The 17,086-nt window shown below is 47.5% G+C and overlaps 1 protein-coding gene across 1 annotated transcript; it reads right to left on the bottom strand.

Moving 5' to 3' along the window:
• Positions 1 to 5,990: 5,990 nt before the first annotated feature.
• Positions 5,991 to 15,792, bottom strand: CSAD (cysteine sulfinic acid decarboxylase). The gene is made up of 14 exons (XM_007125778.2): positions 15,667 to 15,792; positions 15,257 to 15,383; positions 15,087 to 15,177; positions 14,638 to 14,744; positions 14,070 to 14,185; positions 13,520 to 13,599; positions 13,152 to 13,206; positions 9,436 to 9,552; positions 9,289 to 9,353; positions 8,922 to 9,003; positions 8,302 to 8,501; positions 8,095 to 8,146; positions 7,845 to 7,934; positions 5,991 to 6,286 (listed from the first exon to the last, which is right to left on the bottom strand). The coding sequence occupies exons 1-14, from the start codon at positions 15,790 to 15,792 to the stop codon at positions 6,113 to 6,115; spliced, it is 1,482 nt and encodes a 493-aa protein (XP_007125840.1). The 3' UTR covers positions 5,991 to 6,112.
• Positions 15,793 to 17,086: the final 1,294 nt, after the last annotated feature.

Genomic DNA, 17,086 nt, shown 5'->3' with positions numbered 1-17,086 from the left:
CACGGGCCCAGCCGCTCCGCGGCACGTGGGATCCTCCCAGACCGGGGCGCGAACCCGGTTCCCCTGCATCGGCAGGCGGACGCGCAACCACTGCGCCACCAGGGAAGCCCCATATGTCTTTTATTTATTTTTCTTGCCTTATTGCCTGGGTAGAACCTCTACAACTTTAAATAGAATGAGTGAGTGTGGACATCTTTACCTTGTTCCTGATTTAGAGGGAAAGATGTGTAGAGACATATATATACATATATATGAGCTATTTTATCAGCTTTATTCAAATATAATTCACATACCATTCAATGTATGCACATTAAAAGGGTACAAGTTAATAGTTTTAGTACATTCACAGATTTGTGCAACCACCTCCAGAATTCATTAATTTTAGTACGTTTTCATCACTGTCTCAAAAAATCTTGTACCCATTCCCCCAATCCCTCCACCTTTGGGCAGCTGTTTCTAAAGTGACTGCACCAGGTTACAACCCCACCAGAAGTGTATGAGGTTCCAATTTCTCCATACCCTCACCAACACTTGCTATTTCTCTTTTTAATTATAGCCATCTTATTGGGTATGAAGTGGTATCTTGTTGTGGTTTTTATTTGCATTTCCCTGATAATTAATGATGTTGAGCATTTTGTCAGTTGCTTATTGGCCATTTATATATCTTCTCTGGAGAAATGTCTATTCAGATCCCTTGCCCATTTTTTAACTGGGTTATTTGTCTTTTATTACTGAGTTGTAAGAGTTCTTCATCTACTCTAAATATAAGTCCTTTATCAGATATATGATTTGCAAATATCTTCTTCCATTCTTCAGGTTTTCTTTTCACCTCCTTGATGCACAAACTTTGAAGCACAAAAGTTTTAAACTTTGATGAGATTCAATTTATCTATTTTTTTCTTTGGTTGCTTGTGCTTCGGTGTCATTCGTAAGAAGGCTTTGCCTGACCCAACCTCACAAAGATTTACTCCTCTGTTTTGTTCCAAGAGCCTTATAGTTTTTGCTCTTACATTTAGTTCCATGATCTATTATGAGTTAATTTTTGTGTATAATGTGACAAAGGGGTTCGACTCTGCATGAGTCTATCCAGTTGTCCCAGCATCGTTTGTTGAAAAGACTATTCTTTCCTCTAATGAATTGTCTTGGCATCCTTGTTGAAAATCAATTAAGTGGAAATGTGAGCTTTTACTTCTGGATTCTCAATCTATTCCGTTGACCTGCATGTGTATCCTGTAAACCACACTGTCTTGATTACTATAGCTTTGTAGTAATCAAAGCTTCCATTGTAATCAAAGTTCCATTCAGGACATGGTACTGTCTCAGCATTGATGTGTGACAGTATGTGGCAGAAGGGAACAGCACCACAACACCTCCAGCTGACAGTAAAAACATTTAAACCTCTGAGCCAACTTTAAAATGTATGTGATTATAAGAAAAAACTAAAAATACCAAGCTACAAACTAAGGAAATGTGCAAGCTCATTATACTGGCACCAGAGAATTTGCTAAAAATGAACTTCAGGAATTTTTCAAAACTAGGCCATCAGACTACTGGATTCCTCTAACATGTGGAAACTGGATCTCAAGAACCAAAAAAGTATGAGTCTAGAAAAGAAAGAACAGAATTATCACATTTGGGGTATAAAATTAAAGAGATGCTGGCTTGTACAAATAAAAGATATTCCTCTTTAGAATAAAATACATCTTCTGCTTAAGAGACAGACACTTTTGTGACCTTGTCAAGAACCTGAGCTTTGCCCAGCCTCAGCTGCCTTATTTGTAAAATACGGCTTTAAAAAATCTACCTAAAGGCCAAGGTTGTACAGATGAGTACCTGTTCTGGCCTTTTAATTGCAAGAGCAAAAATTCTATGAAACTTGGAATGCTAATGCTAAACCAGGGTCTGCAAGAGCGTTGCCATCTTCATACAATACCCAATCTGCAAGGTTCTCCACTTAACATTAAAAAAACCTCTCTAAATAAAGAGATGAATCAACTAAGCATCCCAACCCTGTACCTCCCCCTCCCACCTACCATCCTAGTTTATCAGCCCATTCTCTCTGCTGCCCCTGTGCCAGCTCTCAGGGGAACCGTATTTCCCCCTTTAGAACGCTGGCTTTTTGTTTCCCTTAGCACAGTTATGATGGGTTAGGAGATCCAAAAGGATGTTAGTTTAAATTTTTAAATTACGTGGATAGGGACTTCCCTGGTGGCACAGTGGTTAAGAATCCACCTGCCAATGCAGGGGACACGGGTTCGAGCCCTGGTCCGGGAAGATCCCACATGCCGCGGAGCAACTACGCCCGTGCGCCACAACTACTGAGCCTGCACTCTAGAGCCCGCGAGCCACAACTACTGAGCCCATGTGCCACAACTACTGAAGCCCGCACTCTTAGAGCCTGTGCTCCGCAACAAGAGAAGCCACCACAATGAGAAGCCTGTGCACTGCAATGAAGAGTAGCCCCCCCGGCCGCAACTAGAGAAAAGCCCGCGCGCAGCACCAAAGACCCGACGCAGCCATAAATAAATAAATAAATAAATAAATAAATAAAGTACATGAATATATCCAGTACCAATGAACATACCTGGTGCCTAGATTGTGGTTTCTAAATGCCATTCTCCACGAAAAGGAATCAGGGCTCCTTGCTGATTGTAAGATTGGGCAGAGAAGGGACAAGATTTTTGCTGTGCCAGGAAGAAAGGCAGTGTTTTAAAAAATAACCAAAAAGTCATGTTTAAAGGACATGGGAGCCAGATTAAAGCAGCTCTCTATGGTCAAAACTGGGACAATCTGAGCATTAAAAATAAGTAAGGTTAGAAATGGATTATAAGTTACTTAATAAAACAAGGATCTGGGACTTCCCTGGTGGTCCAGTGGTTAAAACTCCACGCTCCCAGTGCAGGGGGCCTGGGTTGGATCCCTGGTTGGGGAACTAAGATCCCACATACTGCAATTAAGCCCGTGCACCGCAACTAGAGAAGCCCGCGCACCCCAACAAAGACCCACCGCAGCCAGAAAAGAAGGGTCCATGTTGAAAAAAATATATGACTAAATGAATAAGGAGAAAGGAGGGCTCTTCTCTATAGTCAAATGCCAAATTATAAAAGTGGAGGGAATGTTGGAGCTAGAAAACCACCATTTGGCAATCATTATGATAAAAGTTGGTTTGGCAAAGCATCGTGAATGGATACTAAGTCTAGATGGGGAAAATATGAAGAGGAACAGGATATCTGCAAAATCTCAAAATGTCTCCTCACAGATTATTAGCTGCAAAGGGCACAATAATAACCATGCCTTGGAGAAACCAGACACCACCTTGACCACTTTTGACTTTGATCAAAGTTACATCACCAGTAAGGAGCAGATGGACATTGTGGCCCTTGGGATGTGCTTCTCTGAAAAGGACACACGTGACAAGTCATATTGCAGCTTAGAATGCTAACCTGAATCCAGTCATGAGGAAGCATCAGGAAAAAACAAATTGATGAACATTCTATAATATAACTGGCTTGTATTCTTTTGAAATGTCAATGTTAATGATAAAGAAAGGCTGAGGAACTATTTTAGAGTAAAGAAGACAAGAAGACATGACAACTAAATGCAATACATGATCCTGGGCTGGGATCTTGTACTGGCAGGGGAAAATGCCATAAAGAGCATAGCTGGGACAATCAACAACTTTGGAATATAGACTTTATTTTATCTATCTATCTATTTATTTAGTTAGGCTGTGTCGGGTCTTAGTTGCGGCATGAGGGCTCTTTGTTGTGGCACGGGCTTCTCTCTAGTTGTGGCATGTGGATTTTCTCTCTCTAGTTGTGGCGTGCAGGCTCCAGGGGACGTGGGCTCTGTAGTTTGTGGCATGCGGGCCCTCTCGTTGAGGCGTGGGAGCTCAGTAGTTGTGGCGCACGGGCTTAGCTGCTCCGTGGCATGTGGGATTGTCCTCGACCAGGGATCGAACCCGTGTCTCTTGCATTGGCAGGCGGATTCTTAACCACTGTGCCGCCAGGGAAGTCCTCTAGCCTTCTCTTAAACATACTTCAGAGATGGAGATGATTCAAGGAATTTGAAGATTTCATTTTTGTTTTGCTTTCTGGCTTTGCTTTGAGCTGAAAAATAAGGACTTTTTTAGTTTGTTTTTACTATGTTTAAGACATTTTTCAGATAAATAGAACTCTTTAAGATTAGGGCTTGGAGCTCAAATTATTAGTACTCTTAAAACAAATTTATTATTTGGAAGAAATTAGATACCATTTATTGCAAGAATAACAAGTTTATAGGGAAATTATTAGTAATTTATGAATAGAAAATATTTTTTTTCCCCAAATGGTCAAGAGAATTGGGTTTGAGATTTGGATGTTCTTTTGCTATGGTTTGTACGGTCTGTATTTGCTTCTTCAAATAACTTTGGATGACTTTTACATGACCACGTTATTGTTTTCATAAATGGTATTTTTAGGAATTGGAAATAACAGAAAGTTCTGGTAGACTTGCCACTTGTCCTAAATAACTTGTGTAGCTAAATGCCTCTTTCCCAAAAAGTGACTGAAAAGCAACATCAGGCCAGGATTTTAAGTGTTAAATGGATGTTTTTATGTAAGACAGTAGCAATAACAGAAGACATAACTGTGGTTGGTTCTGTTGCTGGGCTTTTTTTTTTTTCAACTTGGTTTCTGTTGTTTAAATACAGAAGGAACATCCTTACTTTTTTGGTGTGTGTGACGATTTTTCAAGAGTGTTAAGTGGACAAGGTTCTGGTCTCAAGATACAACCAGTGCCCATTTTGTTTTCAGTGTCATTAAAGTATAATTAACTTTTTTAAAAAATTAATTAATTTATTTATTTGGCTGCACCATGTCTCAGTTGCGGCAGGCGGGCTCCATAGTTGCGGCTCACCAACTCTGTAGTTGTGGCAATGTGGGCTCCTTAGTTGTGGCATGCGAACTCTTAGTTGCAGCACGCATGTGGGATCTAGTTCCCAGGCCTGGGCTGGGAACCTGGGCCAAACCTGGGCCCCCTGCATTGGGAGCACGGAGTCTTATCCACTGCACCACCAGGGAAGTCCCAAAGTACAATTAATTTCAGAGTAGCCCACTTTTGGTCTTTCCCCTCCCACTCAAGATTTTTGGGAAAATTATTTCCTATTTTTAGCCTCTCTTATACCTTTACTTTTTTACAAATTTGCATTCTCCACTATTTTGTTGAAAGATAACAAACTTCACAATATACCAAAATAATACAGCTGAAAATTTAACTTTATTATTTTCCTATTTAAAAGTAATAGAGGGGGGCTTCCCTGGTGGCGCAGTGGTTGAGAATCCACCTGCCAATGCAGGGGACACGGGTTCGAGCCCTGGTCCGGGAAGATCCCACATGCCATGGAGCAACTAAGCCCGTGCACCACAATCACTGAGCCTGCGATCTAGAGCCCACGAGCCACACTACTGAGCCCGCGTGCCACAACTACTGAAGCCTGCACACCTAGAGCCCCGTGCTCCACAACAAGAGAAGCCACCGCAATGAGAAGCCCAAGCACCGCAACAAAGAGGGGCCCCCGCTCCCTGCAACTAGAGAAAGCCCGCGCGCAGCAGTGAAGACCCAACGCAGCCAAAAATAAATAAATTTATTTTAAAAAAAGCAATAGATACTCCTTATATCATAAAAGGGGAGCACAAACGGTATGAAGAAGTTAATTTTCAAATTACCTGTAATCCCATCCCAGAGAAAACTATTAACATTTTGGCATATTTCATCTCATCAGTCTTTTCCTATGTATTTTTGAATGCAGCTCAGATATTACCATATATAAAGTCTTAAATCCAGCTTTTTCAACATAACATTATATTAAAATTATTTTTCTCTTATCTATAAAAATCCTCTTTGTAAACATAATTTTAATGGCAGAGTAATATTCCATCATATGGATATACTATCATTTATTTAAACATTCTCTTAATATCAAATACTTAAAGGAGAGTTAGTGGGTCAAAGCACATAAAAATTAAGACGGCTTTGTTTTCTGGAGAGGTTGTTCTTGAGAACACGGGGAGGGGATACAGGGAGATGGTAACGTTTGGGGGAGGGGTCCAGGCCAGCAGCAAGAAGGAGCGGCTCAGAGGTCCTGGCCCAGCCGTTCCAGTTCATTCAGCAGGAAGTCCATATCCGCCCGCGTCAGCGCAGGGTTGGCCACGACCATGCGGAAGAAGTTGCCCCGGGTACCGTGGGGCTGGTAGCCAATCATCATGGAGCCCTTCCTCACCATGCGCTCCTTGAGGACTGGGGCCACCTGTGGGAGGAGTGGAGCGACCTTCCAGCTGCAGCCTGGGGTCAGGTGAGGGGGTGGGCTGCCCAACTTGCACCTCCCTCCACCCAGACACCTTCAAGAGACAGCAACTCACAGCTCGGATCCTGACGTGGCCCCAGTTTACCCTTGTCACCACATCCAGCCCACCGGGCCTTCTCTACCTCCTGCATTCTTTCACGTCTCTGCATTCTTTCACGTCTCACCATTCTCCACATTACCACATGGGCCATTTTCTGCTAAATCCTGACTTTTCACTGAATCTCAACACTGCTTTTTCAGTCTAACTTCAAGCCTTCATCATCCTCGACACCTTCTTCTCCCCTCTCTGAATTCCTATAACATTTTTGATCTGTACCCTGTGATCTAATACAGTGGTCCCCAAACCTTTTGGCGCCAGGGACCGGTTTCGTGGAAGACAATTCTTCCACGGACCGGTGGAGGGGGGGGTGGTTTGGGATGATTCAAGTGCATTACATTTATTGTGCACTTTATTTCTATTATCATTACATTGTAATATATAATGAAATAATTATACAACTCACCATAATGTAGAATCAGTGGGAGCCCTGAGCTTGTTTTCACTTGCCACTCACCGATAGGGTTTTGTGAGTCTGCGAGCAATTGATTTATTATGGTCTCTGTGCAGTCAAACCTCTCTGCTAATGATAATCTGTAATAGCAGCCGCTCCGCAGCGCTAGCATCACTGCTTCAGCTCCACCTCAGATCATCAGGCACTAGATTCTCACAAGGAGCGCGCAACCTAGATCCCTAGATGCATCACATGCACAGTTCACAGCAGGGTTCGAGCTCCTATGAGAATCTAATGCCACCGCTGATCCGACAGGAGGCAGAGCTCAGGTGGTAATGTGAGCAATGGGGAGAGGCTGCAAATAGAGATGAAGCTTCACTCGCTCGCCCATTGCTCACCTCTGGCTGTGCGGCCCGGTTCCTGACAGGCCATGGACCGGTACTGGTCCGTGGCCCGGGGGTTGGGGACCCCTGATCTAATATGTAATTTCCAAGACTGCCTTGAACACACTGGTTTCAAATAGGTAACGCTTGTTTTCTGAAATAACTCCTTAAGGGTAAGAACATTCTCGTCCTTTCGTATCATCTGCAGCACCTAGTACCGATCTATCCTTAGCGAGCAGGACATACCTCCTGGCCTGACAGGGTTGCTCTGTCCCCAGCATTAGTGAGCCAAACTCCAAGATCTTTCTGCCTCACATCTCTGTCCTGGGCCTGAGCTCCCAGCAGAACGCCCCACACCATGGATCTATGTACTGCACACTGGTGACTTTTCTTGTAATGCCTCTCTCTGTCTTCTTCTTACTTTCCAGAAGCATACCTTATCCCCCATTCCCAGGCTCACAGAAATGAGGACAAGTGGGTGTCGTCTTCCCGTTCAAGGTCCCCACCTCGGGAACAAGAGACTAGCCAAGGGAGCTGCCATGCCAATCACAGCCAGCAGGGGGCGGAAACACACCAGCTGCATCGGTTCCCTAATGGGTTAACCAGAGCAGGGAGGAGACTGCCTACCTTAGCCAGCCTTTCACCGTAATCCGGACTCCCCTTCTTCTCCCGCAGACTGGGGGGCACGAACCAGAAACAGACGTTGACAAATTCAGGCTGGGAGGAATGAGGAAGAGGAAGGTGTGAGCTGAGGAAGGGGGACCATTCCCCTCTCACTGACCCTCTTTCTCAACGAGGGCTCTGCTGGGGAAGAGGGGCAGTGAGAGGGGAACGGTGGGGGGATGGGGGATGAAAAAGAGCACAGGGTCGGTCGTACCTCCATGACCAGCTCAAAAGCTTCCCGCTTCTTCAATTCCTCCACCAGGTACCTGTGAACACAGAGTAAGACATCATGGGTGGAGGAGGAAAGGCAGAGATACAGAAACAAAAGCAACCCAGAGAGTGAGCCAAGAGACACTAAGAGCAGGAAAGGGGTGCAGGCCTGGAGCCCAGAGAGGGGAAACGGGACCGCCCCCACTCCTACCGGGCAAGGGCAAAGGCCTGGTCCACACGCCGCTCCAGCCCCTGCCCGCCCTGTGCCTTCCACATGAGCCACAGCTTCAGACAGTCCACGCGGCGGCCACACTGCACCACCTTGTCTCCAGTGTCCAGAGCCACATCGTAGAACTTGTCCTGCTGGAACAGGTAGCTGGCCTGGGACCCGTGGCAGCGCTTGAGCAGGTTCTGTGGAGGGTGAGGAGACAGTCAGACCCACCCTCCCTGCCGAGGTTTCCTCCAGAGTTGCACTGGGCCATTTCTTAGCTCAGTCCACATGCTTCTTTCCCTGGAACCAGGCGGCACTGATGGGACGGCTGCCAGCTGACTGAAATCCTCTCTCTGGGTTTTCTTCCAACACTCAGAGTTCTTCCCAAATGACCCAGGATCCCTCCGATTACGACTTAAGCTGGGAACTTTTTCCTTTGCATGAAGACAGGGGAGTGAGGGAGCCCACTACAGGGGATTAGGGTGGTCACAGATATTCAGCTTCAGATGGCATGGTAAGGAGAACATGGTAAGGCCAGGAGCTCCTCTCAGGTGGGATAGAAAAGAAGACAGAGGTCCAGGGTGGGAGGTGGCGCCAGGGCAGGGGAGGGGCAGACCCACCGAGGTGTCCCGGAGAAGAAGAGCAGAGCACTGCAGGCCTGCAGAGAGGAGCTTGTGGGGATTCCAGGCCACGGAGTCAGCCCTGGGGTGCGCACAGCAAAGCAGGGTCAGCTGGCTCCCCCTCAAGCTGCCCAACCAGAGCCCCTACCTTTCCAGATCTCCAGTAAAAGGGGCTTCGGTCTCACCCTGGCCCAGCAGAAGAATTTCCAGGTCTGACGTCTGACCTCCCAGCCCCAATCAACCATCTCTCCAATCTCCCTCTTACCAGCCTCCTTCCCCTACTCCCATCTGAGCTTCCTGGTCCAAGACTACTCTCTGGATCAAGGATTTGAAGGGTGAGATTCAGGGCGTAGGGGGCTGTATGCACCTCTGGATCCCATTCAGGAGATGTCTATGTGTCTGTGACAGCAGGACGCTCCCACCCCAGGCGGCCTGTGGAGCAAAAGGAGCAATGCGGGCTTTGGCCTTGGCTTCAGTTCAGCCCACACCATCCTCAGGCCTGAGTAGCACTCACATCCACGTGCAGCCACAGCCCGTGACGCTGGCACACGTCTGCAACTGCCTCCAGAGGGTCAAAGGCCCCCAGCACGGTAGTGCCAGAGGTGGCACTGACCAGGAATGGCACAGCACCCTGTGGCAAAAATGCAGAGGGAGAAAGAGGCTGTGAAGTCATCTCAAGAGCTACCCAGAGCCTGGTGCTGAGATCCAGCCTATAAACTCTTCACATGCCTGACCTGGGCCCTTGCAACCTTACAACGTGTTACTGTCCCTTTTAATTTGCAAGTGAGTACACTGAGATTCAGAGGAGTTAAGAAACCTGCCCCCAAGCTGAAACTCCAGAGATGGAATTCAAACCTAGGTCTCTCCGATGGTCTATTTCCAAAGTTCATACTCTTTCAAAAAAGTTGAATGTCTTACTGGAAGATCAAAATGCTATTTTAAATATCCTAATAGTACAAAAGTTTATGAGGAACTTGAATTAGTATTCAAAAAACTACTACAAAGAAAAGCGCAGGCCCAGATGGCTTCACTGATGAGTTGTACAAAACATAAAAAAAAGAATTGATACCAGCTAGGGCTTCCCTGGTGGCACAGTGGTTAAGAGTCCGCCTGCCAATGCAGGGGACATGGGTTCGAGCCCTGGTCCGGGAAGATCCCACATGCCGCAGAGCAACTACGCCCGTTTGCCACAACTACTGAGCTTGCGCTCTAAAGCCCACGAGCCACAACTACTGAGCCCACGTGCCACAACTACTGAAGCCCGCACGCCTAGAGCCCATGCTCCGCAAGAAGAGAAGCCACCGCAATGAGAAGCCTGCACCGCAGCGAAGAGCAGACTAGAGAAAGCCCGCGTGCAGCAACAAAGACCCGACGCGGCCAAAAATAAACAAATTAAAAATAAATAAATTTAAAAAAAAAAAGAATTGATACCAGCTCTTCATCAGCTCCCCCCCAAAAAAAAAAAAGAAGAGGAGGGAACACTTCTGAATTCATCCTATGAAGTGAGTATTACCCTGATACCAAAACCAGACAAAATATCACAAGAAAACTACAGAATATATCTCTTCTAAATATAGACATAAAAATCTACAAAACACTAGCAAAACAAAATCAGCAACATATAAAAATAACTATACACCATGACAAAGTGGGATTTGTCCCAAGAGTGCAAGCTTGGTTTAACATCCAAAAATCAATTAATGTAATACATCCTATCAATAGAATAAAGGAAAAAACCCCACATCTCAATGTGATTTATTGATCATCTCAGTAGACACAGAAAAACATTTGACAAAATCCAACACTCCTTCATGAGATAAACACTCAAAAAACTAGGATTTGAAGGGAACTTCCTTAACCTGATAAAGGGCAACTACAAAAAAACCCACAGCTAACATCATACTCAATGGCGAAAGACTGAAAGGCTTCTCCCTAAGATCAGGAACAAGACAAGGATGTTCATGCTCCTCATTTCTATTCAACATTGTGCTGAGGTTCTAGCAGGGCAATTAGGTAAAAAAAAATAAGAGCCATCCAGATTGGAAAGGAAAAAAGCAAAATTATCTGTATTTACAGATAACATTATATTATACCAAGTAAATCCTAAGGAATCCACTAAAAAAAACTATTAGAATTAATAAATGAGTTCAGCAAGTTCGCAGGGTACAAGATCAATATTCAAAAATCAGTTGTATTTCTACACATTAGCGGTGAACAATCCAAAAATGGAATTAAGAAAACAATTTCATTTATAAGAACATCAAAAACAATAAAATACTTAGGAATAAATTCAACAAAAGAAGTGCAAAACATATACTCCGAAAACTACAAAGCACTGTTGAAAGAAATCAAAGAAGACCTAAACAAATGGAGGCATTCCATGTTCATGGATCTGCAGATTGAACACATCCCTATCGAAATCCCAGTTGGCTTCTTTGCAGAAATTGACAAGCTGATCCTAAAATTCAAATGGAAATTTAAGGGACCCAGAAAGCCAAAACCATCCCGAAAAAGAACAAAGTTGGAGGACTCACACATCTGATTTCAAAATTTACTACAAAGCTATATTAAGACAATGTGGTCTATAGGATAGACATGCAGATCAATGGAATAGACCGAGAGTCCAGAAATAAATCCTCACACTTACACTCAAAGGATTTTAACAGGGATGCCAAGACAATTCACTGGGGAAAGAACAGTCTTCTCAAAAACCGATGCTGCAACCATTTGCATGTGTAGATATACACATATTTTTTAAATTTATACTTAAATACTTAGTTGAGGTATTTTCACGTTAACATATATATTCCCATCTTATTCTTTTAAATGGCTACATACTACTCCAATAATAACAATAACAACAATGGCAGCTAATATTTATATACTGCTTCACTGTTGTAAGTGCTTTACACATAATTCATTTAAGCCTTACAACCCTATAAGTTCTATATTATGCTCATTTTACAAAGGAAGAAACTGGCACAGATACATCATAATTTATCTACTGATGGGCATTAAAAAAATTTTTTTTTTAATTTTACACTTCGCTCCAGTGCACACAATTCTAAGCACTTGTGATGATGATTTATAGACTAATCCTAGCAGCAGGACTCAGAGTCAGTGGATAGATACATTTAAAAATGGTATAGGGCTTCCCTGGTGGTGCAGTGGTTGGGAGTCCGCCTGCCGGTGCGGGGGACTGGTGGTCCAGTGGCTAAGACTCCGTGCTCCCAATGCAGGGGCCTCGGGTTCAATCCCTGGTCAGGGAACTAGATCCCACATGCCACAACTAAGAGTTCACATGGGACTTCCCTGGTGGCGCAGTGGTTAAGAATCCGCCCGCCAATGCAGGAGACACGGGTTCCAGCCCTGGTCCGGGAAGATCCCACATGCCACGGACCAACTAAGCCCGTGCGCCACAACTACTGAGCCTGCGCTCTAGAGGCCGCGAGGGGGAACCCCGTGCCACAACTAGTGAAGACCGCGCGCCTAGAGCCTGTGCTCCACAACAAGAGAAGCCACCACAATGAGAAGCCCGCACACCTCAAAGAAAAGCAGCCCCCTCTCGACGCAACTAGGGAAAAGCCCACCTGCAGCAACGAAGACCCAATGCAGCCAAAAATAAATAAATAAATTTATTTTTTCAAAAAGGGAGTTCACATGCTGCAACTAAAAGATCCTGCTTGCCACAACTAAGACCCGCAGCAGCCAAATAAATAAATAAATATTTGTAAATAAACAAATAAATAAATTAGTAAATAAAAATGGTACAGATAGTGCTGAAACGCCCTCCAAGGTGGCTGCAGCAGCTCCCATGTCCCCTAGGGCGGAGGGGCGTGCAGGGGCCTCCACATCTCCCATTGCTCCAAGTCCTCATTGCTCACCACTGGCCCGCACATCTTCCTGAACTTCTCCCTGCACAGACCCTGCCAGCTCACAGAAACCTTCTGTGCTACACCTCAGGTCCCCAACCCCCTCCCTGCGGTGCCCCTTGGGACTCCACTCAGTGAATCAGTCCTGCCCCTGCCCTGGGATCCGATCCTGCCCATGGGTCTCAGCAGGACTACAGTGTCCTTGCTCCCCAGGGATCACTTCAGCCCACCAGGGAAATGGGCACAGAGATCAAGGGGAGGGATGAGGGGAGCCTTGGGTAGGGACAGGTCAAAGAACCCTCCAAGGAAGGAACAGAAGGGTCCTGTTCCACTGCCTCAGCACCCCTCACTCACTCACCTCAGCCTCGGCCAGACCGATCTGCCTCTCCAGATCCTCAGGGATCATTTTCCCTCTGGAAAAGAAAACTTAGTGGGTAGGGCAGTAATAGATTCTCAAGGCTGGGCGGCAGGACTGTCGAGAGCAGGGTAATGTGCGGTTAGCAATGAAGAGGCCACAGTGTTGATTTTTCCCTAAGAGGGGTAAACAGATCTCAGGGGACAGGGCGGAGACTCTAGCAGGCACTGGTAGACAGCAGAGGCAATTCGGCGGGAACAGAGCAGGGAGAGAAGTCTGCCGGGGTGTGCACCAGAGGCCAGAGCCTCTGGCAATGAGAAGGCACACTGCGCCAGGCTGGGTCTGAGACACGCAGACAGAAGGACCTTCACCTCTCATCTGCCTTGACCATTCGGACACTGTCGGTGCCAAGTCCCAGAAAAGCAGCTCCTTTCTTGACAGAGTAATGACACTGTGGAGGAAGGCAGCGGGCAGGGAGGGTGGGGAGGAGAGACACTGGTCAAACAGATGAGACCCTGTAGACCAGGGCTTCTGAAACACTCATGGGCCTACAAATCACCAGTGTGTCTGGTTAAAATGCAGCTTCATATTCAGTAGGTCTGGGCTGGGGCCCGAGATTCTGCATATCTAACAAGCTCCCAGGTGATACTGATGCTGCTGGTCCATGGCCCATACTCTTAGCAAAAAGGGTGTGGACTGTGTACACTGCACTGGATGCCCCTCTGCTACCCCCACACAGAAGGCAAGGTGAGCGGGGAGTGTTTACACAGCCCCCTTGGTTGGAAGGAAGCACGTCCGCCTGGGGGCAGGCTGGTCTCCGAAGAGATGGGTCTGAGCAGGCAGAGGATCTGACAGGTCTCGGACTCAGCTGGCTGGAGATTAGAATCGGGGAGCCCAGGGTAGGCCTGTGCCTCTTCCCACCTCCTCTGATGTGAAAAGGGCCAGGGGCGGCAGCGCCCGGAGGCCCCTCTGTTTGCAATCTGGGTAGCGCTGATAGCGGGCCAGGTTCACAGCATACATGTTGGAGATGGAGCCACCTGTCACAGGGAAGGGGTGGTGGCAAGAGGGAGGGGCAGTGGGTCAAAACTGGAGCTTGGCTCTCTTGACCTCTCCACGCAGAAGAACTATCAAAGAAGCACGAGTGATTGGCTACCAGGCCACGAGTTACGAGGGCTCAACAAATGGCACGCTGGTAACCCAGAACAGCGGGATCTGCAGATCCCCTGACTCCCCCTCCTTACCCTGGGCTGATCCCAGGATCCACCACCCCACCCCACCCCCCGCCAGGACAGCAGGCACTGATCCCATGTATTATTTGGCAAACACGAGGATACAGGGGACTGGGCAGCTTCTCTCTGGTTTGGCCCGAGCCCAGCTCGAGAAGAAACAAAGAAGAATCACCGCTCCCTGCCAGCTTAGAGCAAGAGAACAGTGGGGAAGGAGGAACCCTTGAAAAGGCCAAAGAAAGGCCCCCCTCCTGTTTACATACCAGGGCAGAAGACGCCGTCCCCAGAGCTCCAGCCCACCAGGGCCCGGAGTTTCTTCAGCACCTCTTCTTCCATGAGGACAAACACAGGGGCGATCTCATATGTGTACCTGCCAGGAGAGGGGATGATGAGAATGGGAAAGAGACAGGGAGAGACTCTGCGAGGAGCTGGAGAGAGGAGGTGGACAGAGTGAGTGAGAGGAGGGTCCAAAGAGAGGACTGAGTTGGTGAAAAAGAACCAGGGAGGAAAAGATGAGAAAAAACTGGAGCCAGGAGGCATGAGAAAGCTTGGGAAAGGAAGCCCAAAGGGTACGAGGGGAAAGACTCTGCCAGCAGAGATTCCCAGAAAAGACAGGGGGGCAAGCACCATTCTCCTCTCCTACCCACAGAGTGCGTCTCCCGCAAACCCAAATCCTTTCGGGGTGGTGGAAGGGGGCCCTGGGATGGCTCACTGGCTGGTGTTGAGGCTCTCAGTGACAATGCGCCCGGCCAGGGCATGAGGATCCAACCCTGAGAAGAGCTGGTTGAAGAAACGAGGGTGACCTGGAGAAGGGGGACGGGGGCTCAGAGTGGAGCTGGGTACAAATTCTAGACACGCCTCCCCGCAGGACCCAGGACCCACAGGTCTTCACACTGTAGCGGATCACAGCCCGGCAGCGCTCCAGGATCTGCGCCTGTGACTCCCCCTCATTCCGCAGCTCCAAATCCAGAAGCTGCTTCAGCTCCTCCGGCTCCTTCCACTCGCAGACCTAGGAGGAGAAGCGGGAGATTCTGGGGGCTCTGAGGCACCCCACTGACTGGCTGCCCAAACCACATCTCAGCAGACAGAAGACACCACCAAGCTGCACTTACGGCAAGTTAGGAATATTTTCCAAGCAACACATGAACAAGGGTAAATAAATGCAGTCTGGCCCGGTATGTAATCCCTGAGGCACACAGTGAGAGTGATGAATTCTGGGGAGAAGCCTGGACAGAGGAGGAAAGTTCTCAGCCAGGTCTGATGGGCAGGAAGAGGAGGGAGAAAAGACCCACCTTCTCGGAGGCACTGGTCCCTTTCCGAATGACCTCATCCACCACAATCCCAAACACATCCTGGAGCAAGGCTTCTGCAGCCACGGCGTCCCCATCGAGGGAGAGGAGTGGTTTAGAGTCAGCCATCAGGAGAAAAATCTGTGAGCAGAGCGGGAGTTATTCCCTACTCAGCCTGTGGACCCCACCTGGACCTAAGCAGCAAGAACTTCAACTCCGTAACGGGCCTAAGGCCTAGCCCCAGCCTTCACTGTACAGATAAGGGCAAGTGAGAGCGTCCAGGGAGAGAGCCAGCAGAAACAGGTGGGGAAGAAAAAGGCAATTAGTGCTGAGCAGGTAGAATCCAGTGGCCACTGCTCACCAAAGGCAAAGGTGAGAAGCTTACCCTTCTGCTCAGGTCTTTGTCCAGGTGAGCTGGAAGCAGGGGACACAACTGGCTTTTTAGAGTGTTAGGACTAGGGCAGCAAGAGGGAGCAAGGTATAGGCAGCAGTCACATGACCATGACATCATTCTCATGACCCTTGCCCTAAAGATTTGGGATAGGGCCAGCAGGTTGAGATAAGTTTCCTGAATAACCATTAGCTGACATGAAGAAGGGGGGAGATGAGATGTAAGGCAAAAACACACATGCCACCTTCACTTAGGCTGGAGAGGAGCAGAGAAATGGTTTAGGCAGCCCTCAGAGGCCAATCTCTTTGCATCTCAACCCCCAGAGTCTTCTCAGAACTGTCCTGATTTCTAAAGCCCTCTTCTCCAAAGAGCAGGAAGAAAAGGAGGCCACACTGAGGAGGCAGATTGTTAAGCAAGTATAATCCTGTGCCTTGCAGGTTGAGTGCTCAAGACACAGGGAGTGGCTGTCTGAAGTAAGCACCAACTGTGTTCACACCAGGGTGCTGGGGTTGGAGGGGGGAGGGTGGACACCGATGCACGTGCAACAGTTACAGCCCACGGCACTGGCTACAGGCTGATCCCAAGCGCTCTTCAGGAGAAGAGATGGATGAAGGCTGAAGACTGAGGAGGATCTGCAGTGGGACTGGGGCTGCAACTTGAAAGCGGGCGGGAGAAATGGGACCGGAGAAAGGAAGGAAGAGAGGCGTTCAGGGACAGCGGGGAATGCCATGAGCTTACATCGGGAATGAGTATGGCTGATTCTCAGGTCAGTGAAGGTGCCTGGCTGGCTGGAGAGAAGGTCTGCAAGGACGACGTGGGAGCAAAGGCAGGGTGGGCAGAGCGGCACGAGATTATGGAGAGCCTTGAGTGCCAGCCAGACCAAGAATCTAGATTTTATCCTGCAGAAAATGGAAAGCCACTGAAAGATTCTGTGGCAAGGATTAATGTGGTGAAAACGATGCTCTCGGAAGATCAGTGTCTAGCAGATGGATGCAGAAGAATGAACAGGCCATTGCTGTAAACCAGGAAAGG

This window comes from Physeter macrocephalus, chromosome 6, assembly GCF_002837175.3.
Source record: "Physeter macrocephalus isolate SW-GA chromosome 6, ASM283717v5, whole genome shotgun sequence".
NCBI classification, from domain to species: Eukaryota; Metazoa; Chordata; class Mammalia; order Artiodactyla; family Physeteridae; genus Physeter; species Physeter macrocephalus.
This window is presented reverse-complemented; position numbering and strand designations above follow the sequence as displayed.